At 41.0% G+C, this 18,950-nt stretch overlaps 1 protein-coding gene across 1 annotated transcript in view; it reads left to right on the top strand.

Moving 5' to 3' along the window:
• The window catches only part of LOC137914013 (protein unc-13 homolog B-like), a 47,304-nt gene that overhangs the window by 2,991 nt on the left and 25,363 nt on the right, over positions 1-18,950 (top strand). Inside the window, exons 2-8 of the mRNA XM_068757631.1 lie at positions 2,172-2,201; positions 5,528-5,627; positions 7,357-7,474; positions 7,673-7,796; positions 9,229-9,302; positions 9,626-9,683; positions 10,896-11,109. Of these exons, the coding sequence (XP_068613732.1) occupies positions 2,172-2,201; positions 5,528-5,627; positions 7,357-7,474; positions 7,673-7,796; positions 9,229-9,302; positions 9,626-9,683; positions 10,896-11,109 (718 nt within the window). The remainder of the gene's footprint in view (positions 1-2,171; positions 2,202-5,527; positions 5,628-7,356; positions 7,475-7,672; positions 7,797-9,228; positions 9,303-9,625; positions 9,684-10,895; positions 11,110-18,950) is intronic.

The following is an 18,950-nucleotide window of genomic DNA, read 5'->3' as shown; positions in this document are numbered from 1 at the left end:
GAATCATTTTAGCACTGAACATCAGTGGCAGTGAAAGGTCGCTATGCTGTATCACTTTATAATCGATTGGTGCTGGCAGAGTTATTGCCAACTCATCATAGATGATGCTGAGTGTGTTTTCATGTATCGCTGAACCTTTTGTTGACTGATTCATTTTCGTTTTACTGCTCCACCGGTGAAAACGATAAGAGTAGAAGCAGCAACGTGATGAACCTCTGAACGACTCTGGAGAGAGTTCAAGTCAGTAACAACTGCCTCAACAGCACACTTCCTAATCTCTCTTCGGTCGACTAAATAGGTTAGGTTGGTATGGAAGGTAATTTGATAAAGGATGAGAATCGGAGACGTTGCACTGAGATTAGTAGAAGAGCAGTTGGGCTGAGCGAATGTAGCGAGCAGAATAGTGGAATTATGAGGGGAAGAGGCAGCGATGGAGAGCGAGCGCTTAGAGATTGAGGCGGTAATCCCCTGGCCATCTGTTGCTTTCTCTCTCTCTCTCTCTCTCTCTCTCACACACACACATCCTGTTTGTGCTCTCCTGCCTTCTATCAGACCTTCCACTGATGATTTCCTCTAAACCTTGTCCATGTCTTTTAAAACCCACAAAACGTCTTTGACTGGAGTACCAGGTCGGCTCATCAGGATGTAAAAGCGTTGGAAACAAAGTCACTCAACTGTGTTAACTTAACTTCATTTGGTCTTTTATTGAGCATTCTGCAGCAAAGATTTGCAAGACGGTCCAAATTTGATGAGATTTGATTGAATGGCCTGAAATTCCAAACATGCACACTCGTTTAAGCACGTTTGAATTTTGCGGCAGATTGATCAAATGGAAAGAAAAACAAGACGAGATGAACAAGAAGCAGTAGCTTGAAAGGGTAATGGTGCAACTAGCTCTGACAAATGGTGAGCTAAATGGCCCCTCTAGCCTTGGAGTGGCCAGGACAGAACATGATAGCATCAGTTTCCACCATAATGGCCCCCTGGTTTGTTTCCTTCAGCCGAGTGTCCCACAACCATAAATCACATTATGCAAATTAATACATAAGATCTCTGTGCGGCCCGTTTGCCCCAGCGTCAGAACCTTATGGGAAAATGTCCGCCGTTTCCTCTCCACCTCATAGTGAAGCGTGTAGAAAACAGGAAATACTTCAGAAGTCGTGGCACTTTTTTTCTGGAGATCTGAAAAGCTAGCACTGAGGGAGATTAAAAAGAAGAAGAAGTTTTTTTGTACTTTAGTGGATATTTGTGGGTGGTGTTTCAGCTTTGGACAGACTCGGGTGAACACATACTTCTTTGTCCCAGTTGTTTTAACATGCACAGTAAAGAGGACGGGGAACGTCGGATGAAAATATGAGCACATCGTCTGTGCCTCCATCATCCCGTCCCGCCCATCTGTCCTCTCAGGCTCTAGAGATTTAGTAGGATGCATGCCTGAACACACACAACTCTCCCACAGCAATCACAATTAATCCCCTCCAAAGCGCTTCACAATCCCATAACCATTATTGTAGAAGTATCAAGGGGTCAGAGGAGGTTGAAAAACACAGCGAAAAACACCCGCAAGTGTTTTCCACTTGAACTACAGTGTTTTCCTGAAGGAGATGGGAAGTGTATCCGGGTGCTACTTTATTTTTACACTCTCAACTCATTCAACTTGGTATTCTGATGCTGATCAGAACTTTCAATGCATGCTTTTTTTTTATATACCACTTTGGATCTCAGGTTATGAACTTCTCAAAGCCCCACTAAGGGAGATGGAAGTCTTCTGAGATCTTTCTAATACGGGATTATTATTCCAGAGGGTTTAATCGATTGTATGCACTTGTATTTGGAAGGTTTATCCATCAGGAGTTTACATAATGGGGGGGTGTAAACTACGCAGTGGGCATGATTATAGACGGTGAGTTGTGATGATTTTGTGCATCATAAAACCATGGCAACATGAATGTTCTTGTTCATTAATGAAAATTTCACTCGCCAAAACAAAGCTGATCTGCGTGTGAAGTATTCCTGCTCTACATCAAATGGCCGTCATGAGTTACTGACTCACGGCTTAAATAGCAGGAGATCCGATCTGTTATTATCAGATCACATTTCAGTAGCTTTACTTTTTTCCTTTTAATCTCTATTCAAACTGTCCCAGTCATTGTTTTCATTTTGTCTTGCAGTGAAAAAGGCCAAACTCCAAGGACCAGCAGGTGAGTACCGGTACTTGTGCTTCACGTTTACTCGCTTTGCATCACCGGTCTTCAGTCTGGTCTCTCCCTCCCTCCCTCCCTCCCTCTCCCATCATCCAAAGGTTCGGCGGTATGAAGACTAACCCTGTCCCAGTCCTCCATTGCATTTAGGGAACAGCAAGCCATATGTTTGCAGTTCATATTTACATTTATTTGGAAGTCAGGGGCTGCTAAATCCAAAATCCCATCACCTCCACCTTTACAAACGCCTCCAGGGTTCATCCTCACGCCTTCCTCTAGACCCTGTGACGTTTGCTTCAGTGCGGTAGTAAGAGACAATTGACAATTAACACTCATTCACAGCCCCCCCCCCCCCCCCCACCGTGTCTTGAGGATAATTTGTAAATGGAATTTTCCAGCAAATCTCTGCATTTTTGCAGCATTTTATTCTTTGTGTACTTCCTCGACCGTTCTGTATTTTTTTCCAGCTTCTTCTTTGGGTCTTTTCTTCGCAGCTCTGTTGTTATTAGCTCTCGATTGTCTGCTAATACCGGCTGCCTGCCCTCCTCCCTTCCCTGAGCCACGTCGCATGTGACACCTGTCCCAGAGTAAACATCAGGGTTAATTCGTTTAATCCATTCATCTTCCGCAGGACAAATGTAAACATCAGTCTCATTTGTTGCTGCATGGCAAGTACTTTGGATTTGTTTTTGATGGTCTATCATGAGCTCCAAAGTTTATGATCATTCTGTAAATATTCATAGATCTGCTACGATTGAGTGGAGTGAAAGGAGAAGGGACTTTTATGTGCTTTTATTTTAACACATTCGATTATTTATTTGCAAGTTCACGCTGCTCCTGGTGCGGAATCTGATTCCTTTTTTTTACTCGGGCATGTATAGCAATACATTTTTGCGTTGTGATATCGATGTTAAAGCCGATAAGAACTAACAACCTGCTCAATCAAGTCTTTCAAGGAAGTTGAAATCTCCTGTTCGAAACATGATATATCAACAAACACAAAGTCAACTGACGTTCCTCTGCGCTAAAGTAAAAGGGAGGCGTCAGATTACTGTAGTACTACAATGGGCCTGTGGGTACTGTAATAGCTGTCTTTTTATATTAAATATGCATTAACTTAATCTTATCTCAATTCTCATTTTCTACTGGAAAACGATGTCCTTTATTGAAAAGTGATCCTTCAGGTTCGAGGAACTGATTCTTTTTTCCCCTCTCTGATAACAATCACTTCCTCTGCACAGGAAAGAATGTGAAGGAAGGAAGGGACATTTTTGTCAGTGCTGGTTTGTCCTTCTGCCTTTTTAGGAGGGTTCCATTAACAACCTAAAGATTGATGGCAGCTATAACAGGAAATATTTAATGTTGATACTGTAGAGCCGTAATCATTCGAGCATGTCGGGGGAGTTGTTTGGCCTTGGTGGAGATATGAAGAGTCCTCAGAGTTTACGTAAGGCTGTGAGGTGTGTTTGTCATTCCCTGGAACTCCGTGTTCAAGAATATTTCTATAGACATTGGAAATGAAGGTGACCTTAGATGGGCCAGTGACGTTTCCCCTGATCGCCACAGGAAACCGAGGGCTCTGACATTGCTCTGTTTAAATTGATATCTGTGTCTCCATGACACATATCTGAGTTATGCTGCTCACATCATGTTCTAAAGTCTGATGGAGGACCTCCTCACCAATGAGCCTCAGCTGAGGCAATATCGATGAGTGGTTTGCATTTGAAATGGCAACCTGCCAACAGATTAAGAAGCCTATAGAGCAGGGAGGAAAATGTGGACTTACGGTACTTTAACCACAAACAGGAAAAGTAGCCTGCATTCTCGCGGAGGAAGCGGTCTCCTCTGGGCCTCACCCTATGACCTGAGCTGGGCCTGTGGTCATGGCTCACACTGGGAGGATGGCTGCTGCTTTCAGACTGAGTCACATTGGCAGGCATTGCTTGATCTTCATTTATGTCCTGTCAGTGGAATATTTGTAAGAATCCACCTGTGTCAACTGTGTATTGTTCTCATTGCGTCATTGAGCTGCATTTACTTATCTGGCTGCTGTGTTACCAGCTATGTGCAGAGTAAATGTTTCAATATGTTGCCAAGGTAACGAAGAAAATCTTTGTTTAGTGTGGTCAGCTGATCAGTCAACAAAGGAGCAGCTGATGCCTTACTTTCATTTCCCATACGCCCATATGTGTGTGTGTGTGTGTGTGTGTGTGTTGGGGGAGGGGGATGTACTACATTCATTTGTTTACTTTAGCAAAAGGCTGAATGAAGAATAGTTGAGTTGAAATAATACAAAATACTTGTATGCTGACTTTTCAAGAGATTTCAAGATTTATTTTCACCCCGACCTCCAAAGAAAAATCTTCAAAAGCTACGGATCGAGATCCAGAAGAATCGGCCGTTACTGAAAGTGATGCTTTTTGTGAAGAACTTCTAAACTAATAATTAAATCAATGTGAATCCAATTTCTAAAGGTTTGTCTTCATGGTTAAGGAATCTAAAAATATAGATAAAATAAATGCGGGGCCATTCTTTTTGTGTAAATCACAGTAAAGGGGGACTCGGGGTGCTTGGCAGAGGTCAGTCTCTACGGGTGCTTTTCTAGTTGAACATGGTCTGACTGAAACCAGTACGCTCTCAATGCATCCAGACCAGCTTCAAAAGAGCTCCAGCAGTGATATTTCCTATAAAAATGGCCACTTGTCACATTGAATCTTTGCTTCGGGATCGCGGTCGCAAAAGCTGCCTTCATCTGTGACCTGAGCGAATTTCATGTTCAGTTTTCATTGTCAGGTTGAGCGGAGACCTTTTGAGCGGTATTAGGAGGTCAGGGGTGAGGTCCACTCCATTACGTCATCAGCAGATCTGCTTCCTTTGCTGTGCACATTTAGAGGGGGGGATGTTTCACATCAAGAGAAGCTGCAGGTGACGGTGTGGGAGAGACATAACAGGCGCAGTCGGCTCCAGTGCTTCCATCGGCTGCATGGATTGGCTTTCTTTGGATTAACAGGGTCAGTGTGCTGCTCTGCCTGGCCTGGCTCGCCTCAGCATCATGAGGACAGGAGATGTGTCTGTCTCTTTGTTTTTCTCTCTCAGAGGAGCACTGGTTGTTGTTGTTGTTTTTCACCTTCCCAGAGTCCAAGCAGAACTGGCCCTGGTTGGTTCCATCAGTTGATCATCTGACCTGCTTCCTGTATTCTTTTAAAATGTTCAACTTCACAGTGTTGAAAATGTTGTGGTGAAAGTGCTGTCTGGACACTCATTCATTCATTTTATACATGCATAATTCTTTCTTCATCGTCCCCCCCCTCCCCCGTTTGTTTCAGACAAGTTCAACACGTACGTGACGCTGAAGGTGCAGAATGTCAAAAGCACAACAATCACCGTGCGGGGGGAGCAGCCCTGCTGGGAACAGGATTTCATGTTGTAAGTTATCAAACACAGACTCGGTGGTGCCATGCTGGAGGATTTATTGATCTACAGTAGTTCAATTTTAATTACTGTACTTTAATCTCCAGCTATAATAAATGTCAAGTTCATCGTAGACTAAGCGTCCTACTGGAACCTCACGTTGGAGAAGAAAAGATATTCATCGATGACACATAAATGACCGACAACTCGGTGAAGCCGGATCGCCAGGAATATCTAGAAATAAATGATCCAGGAGCTCTGAGACTAATTTATTGGAAATCTTTCGTCTATCTTGGTGTACAGCTGCTGCTCAATTCCTCCTAGCAATTTATTATTTTAGTTTAATTTCCTCATGGTACTTTCCCTGATAAAGGTATCTATGGCGACAACAGGGCCGACGCGTTGTTGCATGTGTGTCATTGTTTGTCTTTTGTTCACTCCCTCATTGCAACACTGTTTGCTTTTCCAGGCCTTCATCCTTCTGCTGTCCGTTAATGATGCGTCAGCTACGTCTAAATGCGGCTCGGTAACATCTGTTAATTAAGCAAAGGTCCATTGAATGATAAATGTCATGACTCGCCTTCAGTAAAACCTGACAAATGGGGATTCCAAATTTCCCAACGTTAGCTAAATCTGTCGTTTTAATTTTCATGGGTTGTAACCTTAACAGTCTCTCAGGCCATTTACATGTTTATAAAGAAAATTGTAAGTGAAAATAAAGTTTTCCCATTGGGTAATTCAAATAAAAGTTTAAATATTAACAACCAAATCCATAGAATTGGAATTGATTAAGCAGCAGTGACTTCTGCCAGTTCACAAACAAACCACAACCTTTTTTGTAATTTTCTTCTGGATCAAATAAACATCATTACTTGTCCTTTGTCTTGGTATTACGTCGGCACATTTGATTATCTTCAGACAGAACTAAGTTACCTGTGTCCCTCCTGCTTTGTTTACTACACTAAATTATTATTATTGTTGAAATGTATATATATTTGCTTTAGGAGTTTTTAATTAAGCCTTTGTATTTCAGAATTATTTTAAGTGGAATTGAAACCCTTTCTGAGAGACACAGTACATTTTAAGATTAACGACTACCTCAGATGACTGTTAAAAAACGAATTCCATTTACCGTAGTTAGAAAACAGGATTAATTTAGTGACGATGCGTTAGTGTTTTGTGAATGCGTGTTAAAATGAAATATTTAAATCTGCTTGGTTGGATTATATGCAACAGTTTAATTTGAGTCCATCGCTGTATTCATTTGTTCTTTGCCATTTTGAAAGCCTGCACCTCTGCACCTGCATGCTCATCACCCACCCCTGTTCTCCTCTCCTCTCAGTGATCCACTCTCTTTGATTATCTTTCCTCTCATCTGCCTTTTGTTTGTCCTGTTTATAGTTGTAAACTGCCACCGATGAGAATATGCAAATGCACTTTCCATGTGGCTCGTTTCAAATTGCTGTCATCAAGCTGTTTTTTGAGCCCTTTGAATTGCGTGTTAAGGCTTGAATGGAATATTAGATTAATAAAAACATGGAAAACAGGAAGTAGCCTTTGTTAGCCGGTGGTCTGGTCTGACAGTAAATACGTGTAGTGTGACTGAAAGGTTTTGTGTGCGATTTAAATATTACACCTCAATACAATCTCAAACAAATCAGGTGTTGTCTTGCACTTCCACTGATATTTTCCACCTTGTTTATCGAAGCTTGACAATACTTGACATATGAATAATTTTCCTCAGTGAAATCAACCAGCTGGACCTTGGCCTCATTGTCGAAGTGTGGAACAAAGGCCTCATCTGGGACACCATGGTGGGGACAGCTTGGATTCCTTTGAGGAGTATACAACAATCAGAGGAGGTAGGACAATTCCCCCACACACGTCTGAAGTCCAGAAAAAAAACATACAAACAGAAACAGAAGTACTCATTACGAATAGTGGGATTTCTTTTTTAAATACACAGTACAATACTAACTTGCTTCCATTCAGAGAAAATTCAAGAAAAAAATGTTAATTTGTTTGCAAAGGTTAATATCACTGCGTGCTTCTGGTTGCAGGAGGGCTCAGGCGATTGGATCCTTCTGGATGCAGAGGTTCTGATGAAGGCAGATGAGATATATGGCACCAAGAACCCAACACCTCACCGGGTCCTGCTGGATACTCGCTTCGAGCTGCCTTTTGGTTAGATATCAGTTTACGATCTTTTTTTTTTTTTTTCATTTTCTCACAATGCTCTACAGTTTGCTATTTTCCAATGCTCATTACAGGGCAGGGCAAACCGAGCGTTGATCCACTGAGCTACACAAAGATCACTCATGCGTCCAGCTAAAATGTCAGCAGTCTGTTCTTAAGGTTGCGCGGGGGGGGGGATCATCCCGCTTGATGATGTGTTGCTGTCTTATGGAACCCTAGGTTTCATTGATCTGTCATCTCAACTAGAATAGAAAGTACAAAGACCACATTAACAACATGCTCTGTGAGCACAAGCTCACATTTACATGGGTAGGTTGTATATTATTTGTGTGAAGTAAATGGTAATGTTGTGCAGCTCAAAAACAAAATGTGATGCAAGAGCTTAATGAGGCTAAACGTGTACATTCATCGGGTGTCAACTTTTACTGTCACATTTCTTCTCATTTTTTATGTAAATACATTGATAGTGAAGAATTTGGATTAACAGTGGAATGAATTTAATTTAATGGAGCAAATTTAACGCTCTTTAATCTCAGAGGGCCGTGCTGCCCCTGCTGCTCCTGCTGCTCTACGTACGCTGTCTCCATAGCCAACGTAAATGGGGCTCAAGCTCTGTGATCAAAAGGCATCAAAGTTAAAGCCTGGTGTATGTCTAAAAAAACCTTTTAAGGTTGCAGGAGGCCATCATGAGTCTGTCTCTGTACCACTGTTCATTGAAGCTGTGGATCGGCATCTCTTTGAAGCCCCGGTCTTTGTGTATGTGGCCTTTACTGTTTGTCTGTCTACAGAGCAGTTCCTATTGAAAAGTGTGAATGGTCAGATAATTTTGTGCATATTTGTTGTATTGGACGGTGCACATCAATCATCAACATCAATGAACATCATAATGCCAGGGCGAAACAGGGCTGTATGAAGTATACAGACATGTTTATCATTCAGATCAAGAAGAAACTGAAAGATAAATCACACACTCAGACAAGCATAAAACAGGAGATGGCGTAAAAGTTCATTTATGAAACAGTCTGACATTCACAATTTCAGATTGTGTAGATTCTAACTGTGCTTGGGTTCCTTATTTCCTCTTGCCGCTGCATGATTATTATTGGCAATAGATATGGTTTGATTGGTTGGTTTAAATGGAGAATTATAAATATTAAACCATTACTTCATAAGTAAATGTTGATTAGATATACCAGTTCTACCTTCTCTTTGTATTTACATTTGTTTTCTTTTCACTTTTTTGTTGTACTTAACATTTTTGATGTTTTGATGAATATTGTTTCGGAAAGTTAGGAAAGTTAACATTTAAAATCTCTTTTCTCTTGGTGTTTACCAATAAAGGAATCAGGAATATGATTCCTAAAAGCAGCAGGAGGTGCATGTTTGCTTGCAACACACTTGTTCACTTTTTTTTAACCAGACATCCCTGACGACGAGGCACAATACTGGACAGGCAAGCTAGAACAAATCAACACTATGGGAATGGATGATGAGGTAAAATGGAAATATCAATATCTTATTGCTTAATTTACTTAAGTAACAGTTGTGTATTGTAACAATAAACAAGGTGACATACTAACCTGCTTCACAGATAAAAGATCAGATTAATGTATTTTGTTTACTATCAAAAGCACTCTTGTTTGTTCCTGTTTGCTGCATATCTTGTAATGATGCTATGCTATAATAATACTATTGCTAGAATATCTTTTGAAGATATTGAAGATGTTATGAAGTGGTATTTGGGTGTTGAAATATAACAACCTGGCAACAGGAAGAACGTACTTGATGCTACTGATTTTCCACTGTCTCCTCTTCAGTTTCCCCTTCAGGATGTCGTTCAAAGTCGCCCATTGCCATTTGCAGCTTCCCAGTGTTGTGAGTCCACCTGCCCATACTATGCTTGGCCTCAAGATGGCGCTAATTCAATATATAATAATTCTCAGGCTTTCTGTTATTTATTTATTTCATATATATATATATATATATCTTCTCACTTCCTTTGTCTTGTTGTTCTCCATAATGTGGCACTAAATCATAGTTTAAATGACATTACACAACATTACCACTAAAGGGCACTTTATTTTTTCATTTTCACAAACCCTACGACCTCTGACTGTACATCTCACTTTAAATGTTTGCACTTTCACCAGGCAACTATTTCGGATGGGCTGATCCACTGAGTATGTAAATCACAATTTAATGAAATTATCCTTCCTGACAAATCCCCAGTGCCCTCTGCATGTCCAAATGCTGAGTGTTCCTCGATTACATGTATACGATTTCTATAAGATTTCTATTTATATTATTGTCATTATTTCACTCCAACACTGGTCCCTTAAATTTTCCCTAACTCCCTTTTTACTTTTTTTTAACTTATCGTACTTTCCTGCTTTTAATGTTTTAATCTTTTATTTGCAATTTTGCATAATATTCGTAGCTCTTTATGTTGTAGATATAGCTGTATAATTAAGCTGACCAATGGCAGGCTTTGCCAAATAATGTTTATATATTTCACCTTAATGTCTTGTCCTACTGTATCTCCTTCAATTTATTGCTTTTATGAGACAAACTCTAGCCAACCCTCCAGCAGATGAGTAACTAATGCTGGAATATCCTTGGATTATAATGTTTGCAGATGGCATTGTGATCTGCAGGGGGCAGGTAGAGGAGTATTTAGAGAAGTAGAGGTATACACTAGAAAATAGAGGAATGCAGGTGAGCAGGAGTAAGACATGTGTGTAAATGAGAAGGGCCCAGGGGAAACAGTGAAGTTACAAGGAATAGACGTAAAGAAGGTAGAGGACTTCAGGTACCTCGGGTCACACATTGCGGAGTGATAGAGAATGTGGAAAGGAAGTGAAGAATCATGTGCAGGCAGGCTGTAACGGGTGGAGGAAAGTATCAGGTGTGCTATGTGGTGGGAAGGATGAAGGGGTAGCTCTAGAAGACAGTGGTGAGACCAGCCATGATGGACGGCTTAGAGACAGTGGTGAGATCTCAGTGTCTTGCATGTACCAGGTCATGCATGTAAGTCTTGTCCAAAAGTTAAAAAATTTGAGATCAGATCTTTTAATCGTCCTGCTGCAGCTCTGGATGACCAAGACAGCGCTGTAGATGACCGGGATAGTGACTACCGCAGTGAGACAAGCAACAGCCTGCCTCCACGTTACCACACAACAGCCCAGCCCAACTCTTCTGTCCACCAGTATCCCATGGGTCCTCGGCAAGGGCGCCACCCAGATTCCTGCGCAGATTCTATCCATAGTTTTGATCTGGACTACAGAGACCAAAGAGGAATCAGGTAGGCAGAGTATTAGAGTGGACATGGCTGTGGAATAATATCCAGTGTACCAGAATGAAGTTGAAACCTCTCGGTAATAAAATGTATCTAATTATCTTTATGTTCCTCTTTTAATTACTAATGCTAAAACAAATTTTATTCATTTACCAATAATCCTTATTCTGCAGGCCTAATTGATTTAGTCACATTCTTATTCGTTTTTCTATATAACCTGTGGTGTAGTGCATTCAGCTCTCTTTGTTTATCTTGTGGTATATGCGACAACTTGATTGTACAATTAAAGTCGTAACATACTTTAAATTCAATAACAAGCTTTTCTGTAATTCATCATTTGCCTTGTATGTATGTAAGTTTTCAGATGGAGCTGTACACTAGCTATACACCAAAAACGAAGAGCGTTGTACTCCACTTAGTTTGTAATCTGGAAATAATTTTGTAATCTTAAAACATGAATTCCTAAATTGAAAAGCATAATTTTGCTTTTAAAGTTGCATGAAAGTGTTCTCATTTTATTTTATTTTTCATTTTCCCATACCGCTTAACTTGTTTGTATTTTTTTTTTGTTTGCTTGCTTCTTCTTTTCCTTTCCCTTCTATCTCCTCCCATCCCTTTGTTAAATATATACATTAAATGAAATAGATCTCTAAACCAGAAAGGAAGGGTCAGAATTATACCTAATGATTCGGGCATGGGGGTTGAAGATTGGGAAAACAAATACAAAGGGCAGAGCAAGCCTCGGTTAAGTGACTTCTTGGATAGTGAGGAAGACAACGTTATCCTTCGAATGAGAAGACCTTACCCTGGGCCATCACACACCTCTTTCAATCAGAATCCTCAACATCGCGTCTTCTCGCCTGCCACCTACCCTGAGAGCTATGACACTATCGATCGTCGGCGAAAAAAAAAGATAAGAGACCCAGGGGGTTTGCTGAGTACAGAGGTAGAAAAAATGAGAGAAGAGGATTTCCGTTCTGATTATGCACTGCTCCGTGAGAAAAGAGGGGAGCTGTTTATGCGTCAGGTAGCAGAGATGCAAGAGGAGGAGGAACGTATGACATCATGCCTCAGGCCATACGAGAACGGGCTTCTTTACAAGGCAAGGATGTGGGCTAAAAATGAGCTGGACAGCACTTTGGAGAATTATGTAGCATACAAAAAGGAGCAAGACGCCAGAGCAGAGGCAGGGTTTGATTTTAATTCAGAGATTGCTGATGATCTGCAATACTCCATAGGAATAGAGGATGACAATGACATGATCTCTATAGCAGAAGACTTTCTCCCAGAGAATACAAGATATTATAAAGACACATATTCTTTCTCCTATGAAGGCGACATAGAAAATAGTCAAGGTATTCGAGAAAGGATGTCTGAAAAAGCTCAAATTGGAGAATGGCCTGGAGAGGCAATGCTTTCTCCTGTAGAGGAACCAAGTGATGAATATGTCAACCCCATGGATGAGCTACAATGTCTAGTTGAGACTGTTTCTGAATACCTTGCTGAGAAAGAAGAGGAAATAAACAAGTATGGTTCCCTTCCTAAATCAAACAAATCTAGGCTTTCATCTCAGAGTAGCAACAGAAACGATTCATTTGGAGAGGACCAAAATAGTTCTAAAGATCCTAGTGGAGAACCCCAATCATATACTGATCACAGCATTGGAGGAGTAAAAAATGCTATGAGTTCTTTATTTAGTTCTCTTACTGAAAGAGTTGGAGGAGGCACCAAACATCCGGTCCCAGGTCCACAAGCACCATCTGCACATCATTCACAATCTGGATTAACAAAACTGTTGTCTTTTATTCCTAGATCAAATAGTTCTGCTCCTGTAGCTGTTGTGTCTCCTGTAGAAAGCACTGAAGAAAAATCATTGAGTTCTTTGCCCTCTCACCAACCGTGTAATGCCAATACGTATGTTCATCATCAAAAAGCAAAAACGCACACAAGCACTCAGACTCAAACAAGAATAGATGTGCCTGAGGTTGTGAACAAATCTCAAACTACTCCAGGGCACATAGTCATGGGCAAATCTAATCCCTTGAAACTTTTTTCATCTGGAGACAATGGCAATTTGGCTGAATACAAACAAGAACAAGACTCTACACCTCAAAGACAATGGGATGAGAAACACAATCATAGAAGTAAGCATGTGATGACTGCTGAAAGTGGAATAAAAGCAGGAAGTACATCACAAGAAAGATATATGGGACCAAGACAAGATGGAACTATAGAAGACAGACAGAAGCATGCGCCTGTTCTTAGACCAGCAACGCCGGCTCCCAAATCTCAATCAGGAAACACTGGATTCTTCAGCCCTTTAAAGAAGTCATTAAGTTCATTGATCACACCTGTTGTCCCTGTTCATCCTCAGGAAGCCTCTCCTTTGACCGTTTATCCTGTCTTTAGATCCTCAGATGATCCTCAACTGCAGAAACCTACAGAAGACTCATCATTGAGTAGTAAACATAAATTGCCTTCCCTATCCCTTGATAATGTCTCCACTCAACAATGTCCCAAAGCAGAGGGAGGCTTGTTCTCTGGTTTTTGGAAGTTTACATCCAGTGAGAATGTTACTGCTTCCATGAACACACAGAATCCTGTGGAAGCGCATCGTGGATCATCTTCATCATCCTGTGCCACAGCAAAGGATAATTCTGTGCCCCAGGAAACACCTGAGAAAGGATGGCTTTCAAGCATGTTTCACGCTACCGCTGCTCCTGCTTGTTCAAACCCGAATTTGACTAGTAATCAGCTAATTAAAAATAACAATTTAGCAATAAATCAGAAACCAATAATGGCCCAGCATGGTGTGCAATATCAAACTCAAAATCAACCTGAATCACAGAGTTTTTTGACAGGTCTTTTTAAAGGAAGGTCTAATGAGGATGCCTCTCATATGGGCTCGAATCAACCAAAGCAAGGAGGACTGTTATCTGAAATTCTTAAACTTACTTCTACAAGTGATCTATCAAGCGATTTCCCTCAGGAGTCTTCACACAACAGTCACCCACCCAAGAACTGCAATTCATCTCAGTTTCCTCATCACTCTGCCCCACAACAATGTCCTTTAACTTCCTCTGAAGTTGTGATGCAGAAGAATCTCCCTGGAAATGACTCACATCAGCAGCAGATTTCAGATGAGACTCAAACACAACCTCCACAAAAAGGGCTGTTGTCTGGCTTTCTTAAATTTGCATCCTCTGAGAAAATTCCAAGCAGCCAAGTAGTAGAACACCAACAAAACAATGTTCAATATAATCAAGAGGATTTTAACCAGGATACTCAAGGTACAAACAATGGACCTCATCTCTTGACTCGAGCATCAGTTCAGCAAATTGCCCAACAGGAGATGAAAAAGCCAAGTTTTACTCGACAACACACTGTTCCACTTCAGCAACCACCATCCCAGCCACATGGTCTTTTATCTGGTCTTCTTAAATTTACTTCGGCAGACAACATAAACACTCCGCAGCACAACCCCAAGACAGTCGCCCTAAGTGATTCCAGCGAAGAGCAAACAAGGCCAATTAATAGTCCAATTTTAAAGGATGATCAGCTGCAGACTAACTCTAGACAAAAAGTCACAAGTGGTTTATTTTCTGGATTGTTCAAATCCTCTTCAGAAAATTTAGCACACCAACAGCAGGCCAGAACAATACGGGAGACACAACAAGAAATCAAAATGTCAAGTTGCCAGACTGGTGAGATACAGTTGGGGAAAACAACTCAGTCAGGAGTGCTCTCAGGATTGTTTAACAAGTTGACAAATACATCTGATAATATTGCCACCACATGCTCAACAACAACAGGCCAGTCAATGTTTCAAAAAACTGATCATTATACAGCCACATTGAAGACCCCACTGGAAACAAAGTCACAGTCTAATTTATTACAACAGTCGTCACAAGAATTTGTAAGAAAAGAGGGAAGAGTTCCGCAAACTGTCCAGCCCGGACTTTTTTCTGGGCCATTAAACAAAAATGCAACTGTCAGTCATACTAATAGTCATCAAGGGGGAGTGTCAGGTCTTAATAATGAACAACATACAACCTCACATAAGTTTGCAGAGTTTCCTGTGGACCTCTTGAAAAGTGAAAATGTGAAAAGTGCTCCCTCAGAATTTGAAACAAACATTTGTCTAAAGCTTGTCCAAAATGCTATAAATCAAGGACACAGCAGACATGCACTTATTAGTCGACCTGTCTCATTTGATGAGGATAGTTTAGACTTAAGAACATCGGCTACTTTTGCACGATCTTTTCCGAGTAAAGCAGCATACTCCTCAATTAGCACAGGAAATTTATTTCAGTTACCGGTATGTAATTCTGCCTCAATTCAACCAGTTCCTGCAATGGCTTGTAGCACAGGAAATATTCATTCCTTTTTACAAAGCGATACAGCGTCTTCAGTAATGTCCACCACACAGCCTTGTGTTGATGAAGGCAGTGCCTGCTTTCATGGAACAAAGATGCAAAATAAAAACCAAGATCAGTTATCTCCTTATGGAATGAGTACCTCTTATGATGAAAATCAGTGGATCCAGCAAAGTACTCTCTGGCAGCAGTTTCAGAATGACTCAATAAATTGTCATTTCCAAGGAAAGAATCAAGTGTTTAATCAGAGTTGTGAAGTTGGGCCATCACTGGAACCTGGTCTTCACTGTTGCACCTCAAACGTATGTCAACCATTTAACTCGGCTACACCTTGGCAAACTATTTGCCACCAAGAGCAAATAGGACCATATCAGTTAGGACAGGGGAATGATAATCAATGCCCTGAGACAAAATTATGCGCCAGTTATGAAGATTTGGGAAACAAAGAATATTCCTTTAATGAGGAGGGTGTGCTGAACCTAACTACTAGACAGAGCAATGCAACGTTTGGAAAATGGCACTCTTTCAATGATGGTAGCACCTATAGCATGAATGGAATTTCATATCATGAAGGCTATTATGAAGAGACTGCACCAAGCTTATCTTATTCTGCCAATTGGAAATATAGAACGGACAATACGGTCCTGCAAAATTGCCATGGTGAGCATGTGATTCATGGGAGTATCTTTAATCTGAGTCGACCAGTAGATTCAGGTTCTACTCAAAGTGTCAAAACTGACGCAGAAGACTCCTTGTATCTTGAAGACGCCGAGTGGTATCAACAGTGGCTCACACTGCTGGAGCAAGGTATATGGTGGCCGGCAGAAGATGGTGACTGTGGCTACTTTGTTTATACAGATCACAAGTACATTTATGCCTTACTTACAGATTCAGCAGGCGAATATGTCTATGCATGTGGCCCTGAAGGAGAATTGTTGGGGGATGCCGAGGTATTAGATGGTTTTCCCATTGCCTGGCTGCACAATGAAATGGTTTGTGTCTGTGGATTTAAAATTCCACTTTACAATGAGGATGAGCTTCTTTGGCTACCTGGTCAAGATAACTGTGATTCTCAACTTCTCAATGCACCCCTTGATTTGTCTGCTGCCTATAGAAAAGGAAATCAGATAATGAACTTAAATCTTGAGGAGTTTTCTAAAATGTTTGAAAATTCATTTCTGTCACAGTCACAACAAGGTGTAGATTTCACCTCTTACACATTAAACAAAGTCAGGATTGATCCTAGACAGCCCAGTTACGTCTACGAAGACCAATGCAAATATGCCATTGATCTTTCTTGTCAAAATAAAGGGCAGATTGGCCCTTATTGGAACAATGATGAAATTAAGACATTTCTTGCTCAAAAGGTTTCTGTTTCCATGAACTCTACTCCTGCACTGCATTCTAATTATCAGCCACTTTACAACTGTTACCAACCCAGCCAGAGGCGACGGTCATCCACTGGGGTTACAGTGAAGCACATAGATAATGTTTTAGAGGAAGAATGGAGGAAAAGGGTGTCTCCGGGAGAAGAGAGACCTCAAGTCAAAAACATTCCTTCACTTATATCCTCCTTTGTGGGAAAAGCATCAAAGGTGGAATTAAATAAAACTAACACATCAACTTATGATCAAGTTCCAGTCAAAAATGCAAAGAGCATTATTTCATCAGGTTTCCAAAGTCTTAAGTCAAAGATCATTAAAGAAGAACATACTGCTGTTGTGACTCAGCAGGAAAGTGTTAAAATACAGACACAAAAGCCAGCTACTACACAGGGAAGAATTTTGCCCACAGCACCAACAACGTCTCAAGTGCCTCACCACACACATACACCAAAACCAAGACTTTCACGTCAGACTACCATGGCACAACAAGCAACTCTGCCACTGCAGCCAAATGTAACAGTGCCTTTACAATCAGAAAAATCCATCTGTGAACCTGGACCCTTTGGACAACTTGCTACTGATAAACCAGTTGATAGACCAATGGAGAAACACACTGATCAACCACAGACAAGCTTTATGAATCTCTTAAAATCTGCAGTAGGAATAAATGAAGAAAAATCTGAACCACAAACCGTTTCTCCACCATTTCCAGATCAGCAGTGCAAAATTGATGATGCTCCTTCAAATATGGAGGCTACTGGTGTTTCAAAACTTTTTGGCTCACTTAGTAGCCTATTTAATGCGGAGCCCGCCCCACTACAGAAGCAACAAATCAAACCTAGTGTTATTGAGGGTTCACTGACAACTGCATCAAGACCAAAGGGTATATTGAGACAACAAACACTGGATCAAAGTTGTACCTCTCCACCCACATGGAGCCACCCCCCAAACAAAAGTATATTAGTAGGAGAAATGCTAGTTGGGTCAACTGTAACTGCCAAGTCAAAACCCACATCTAAAACACCTGGACCATCTACAGCTCCACAAGAAGAGTTACTTGGTAAAAGGATATTATCAACGTTTAGTGGGCCAAATCCTCCACAGGATTCCCCCAAAACTGGGCATCAAGTATATCCATCACAAGCAAGTTCACAACCTCCTCAACTGGAATCACTTAGTAAAAGTTTATTATCAATATTTGGAAGAACAAGTCCTCCCCAGCCTCCTCCTCAATCCAAACAGGCTGATAATGTACCACAACAGGGGGCAATACCTCCAAAGGACCCTACAAATACAGGATTCCTTTCAATTTTTAGTGGTCCCAGCACCCGACAGTCTCAATCCCAAAGAGGATCTGTTCTAGGGGCAATTCTGCCCGAGTCATCCAGTTCATCAGAAAGTCGAATGAAGGGACTGTCAATGTTTAATGATAACATATTTCCGCAACCTCAGCCACCAGAATATTCGTCGAAACAGAAAATACCTCAGTCAAAACCTCAACTACAAAATTCACAGCCTGAAGCACAAGCACAGTCTGCAACCTCTATTCTTGGGGGGATATTCAGCGGCTTGTCTACTTCTAGTGAAAGTCCAAAAAATGCTTTCTTCTCAATGTTTAGTACTTCCAGTGCTGGTGGAAGTGAGAATTTGTCTACTTCTCCATGGACTGCAACATCCAAAGAACCTTCAAAGAATGTACTCTCCATTTTTACTGATGTTTTGACATCTCCGCAACAAATGCACAATTCATCACCTGTAAGTGTTACTGTTAATAAAGAGCCACCAACTACTTCTTTACATCACAATTCATCCCACATATCACCAGTTTCAACTAGCCATCTCCCGGTGGCAGCAACTACCAGTAAAATATCAAGTGAAGTGTATATTATCCCTTCTACTGATACTAGACTAGATACTGCACATTGTTTAAAACCAAATACGGAATGTGCCATTGTGGAAAGAGAAATGGGCACAGAGGGTTCAACGCAGGGACCTGCTCCCTCTAAAGAACCACCAAAGTCTAGCATGCCATCAATGATTCGAGAATCAGATCATCATACTTCAACCTCACAAGTTGGATTCTTTT

Source organism: Brachionichthys hirsutus, unplaced genomic scaffold (genome assembly GCF_040956055.1).
Source record: "Brachionichthys hirsutus isolate HB-005 unplaced genomic scaffold, CSIRO-AGI_Bhir_v1 contig_647, whole genome shotgun sequence".
Lineage (NCBI taxonomy): Eukaryota > Metazoa > Chordata > Actinopteri > Lophiiformes > Brachionichthyidae > Brachionichthys > Brachionichthys hirsutus.
This window is presented reverse-complemented; position numbering and strand designations above follow the sequence as displayed.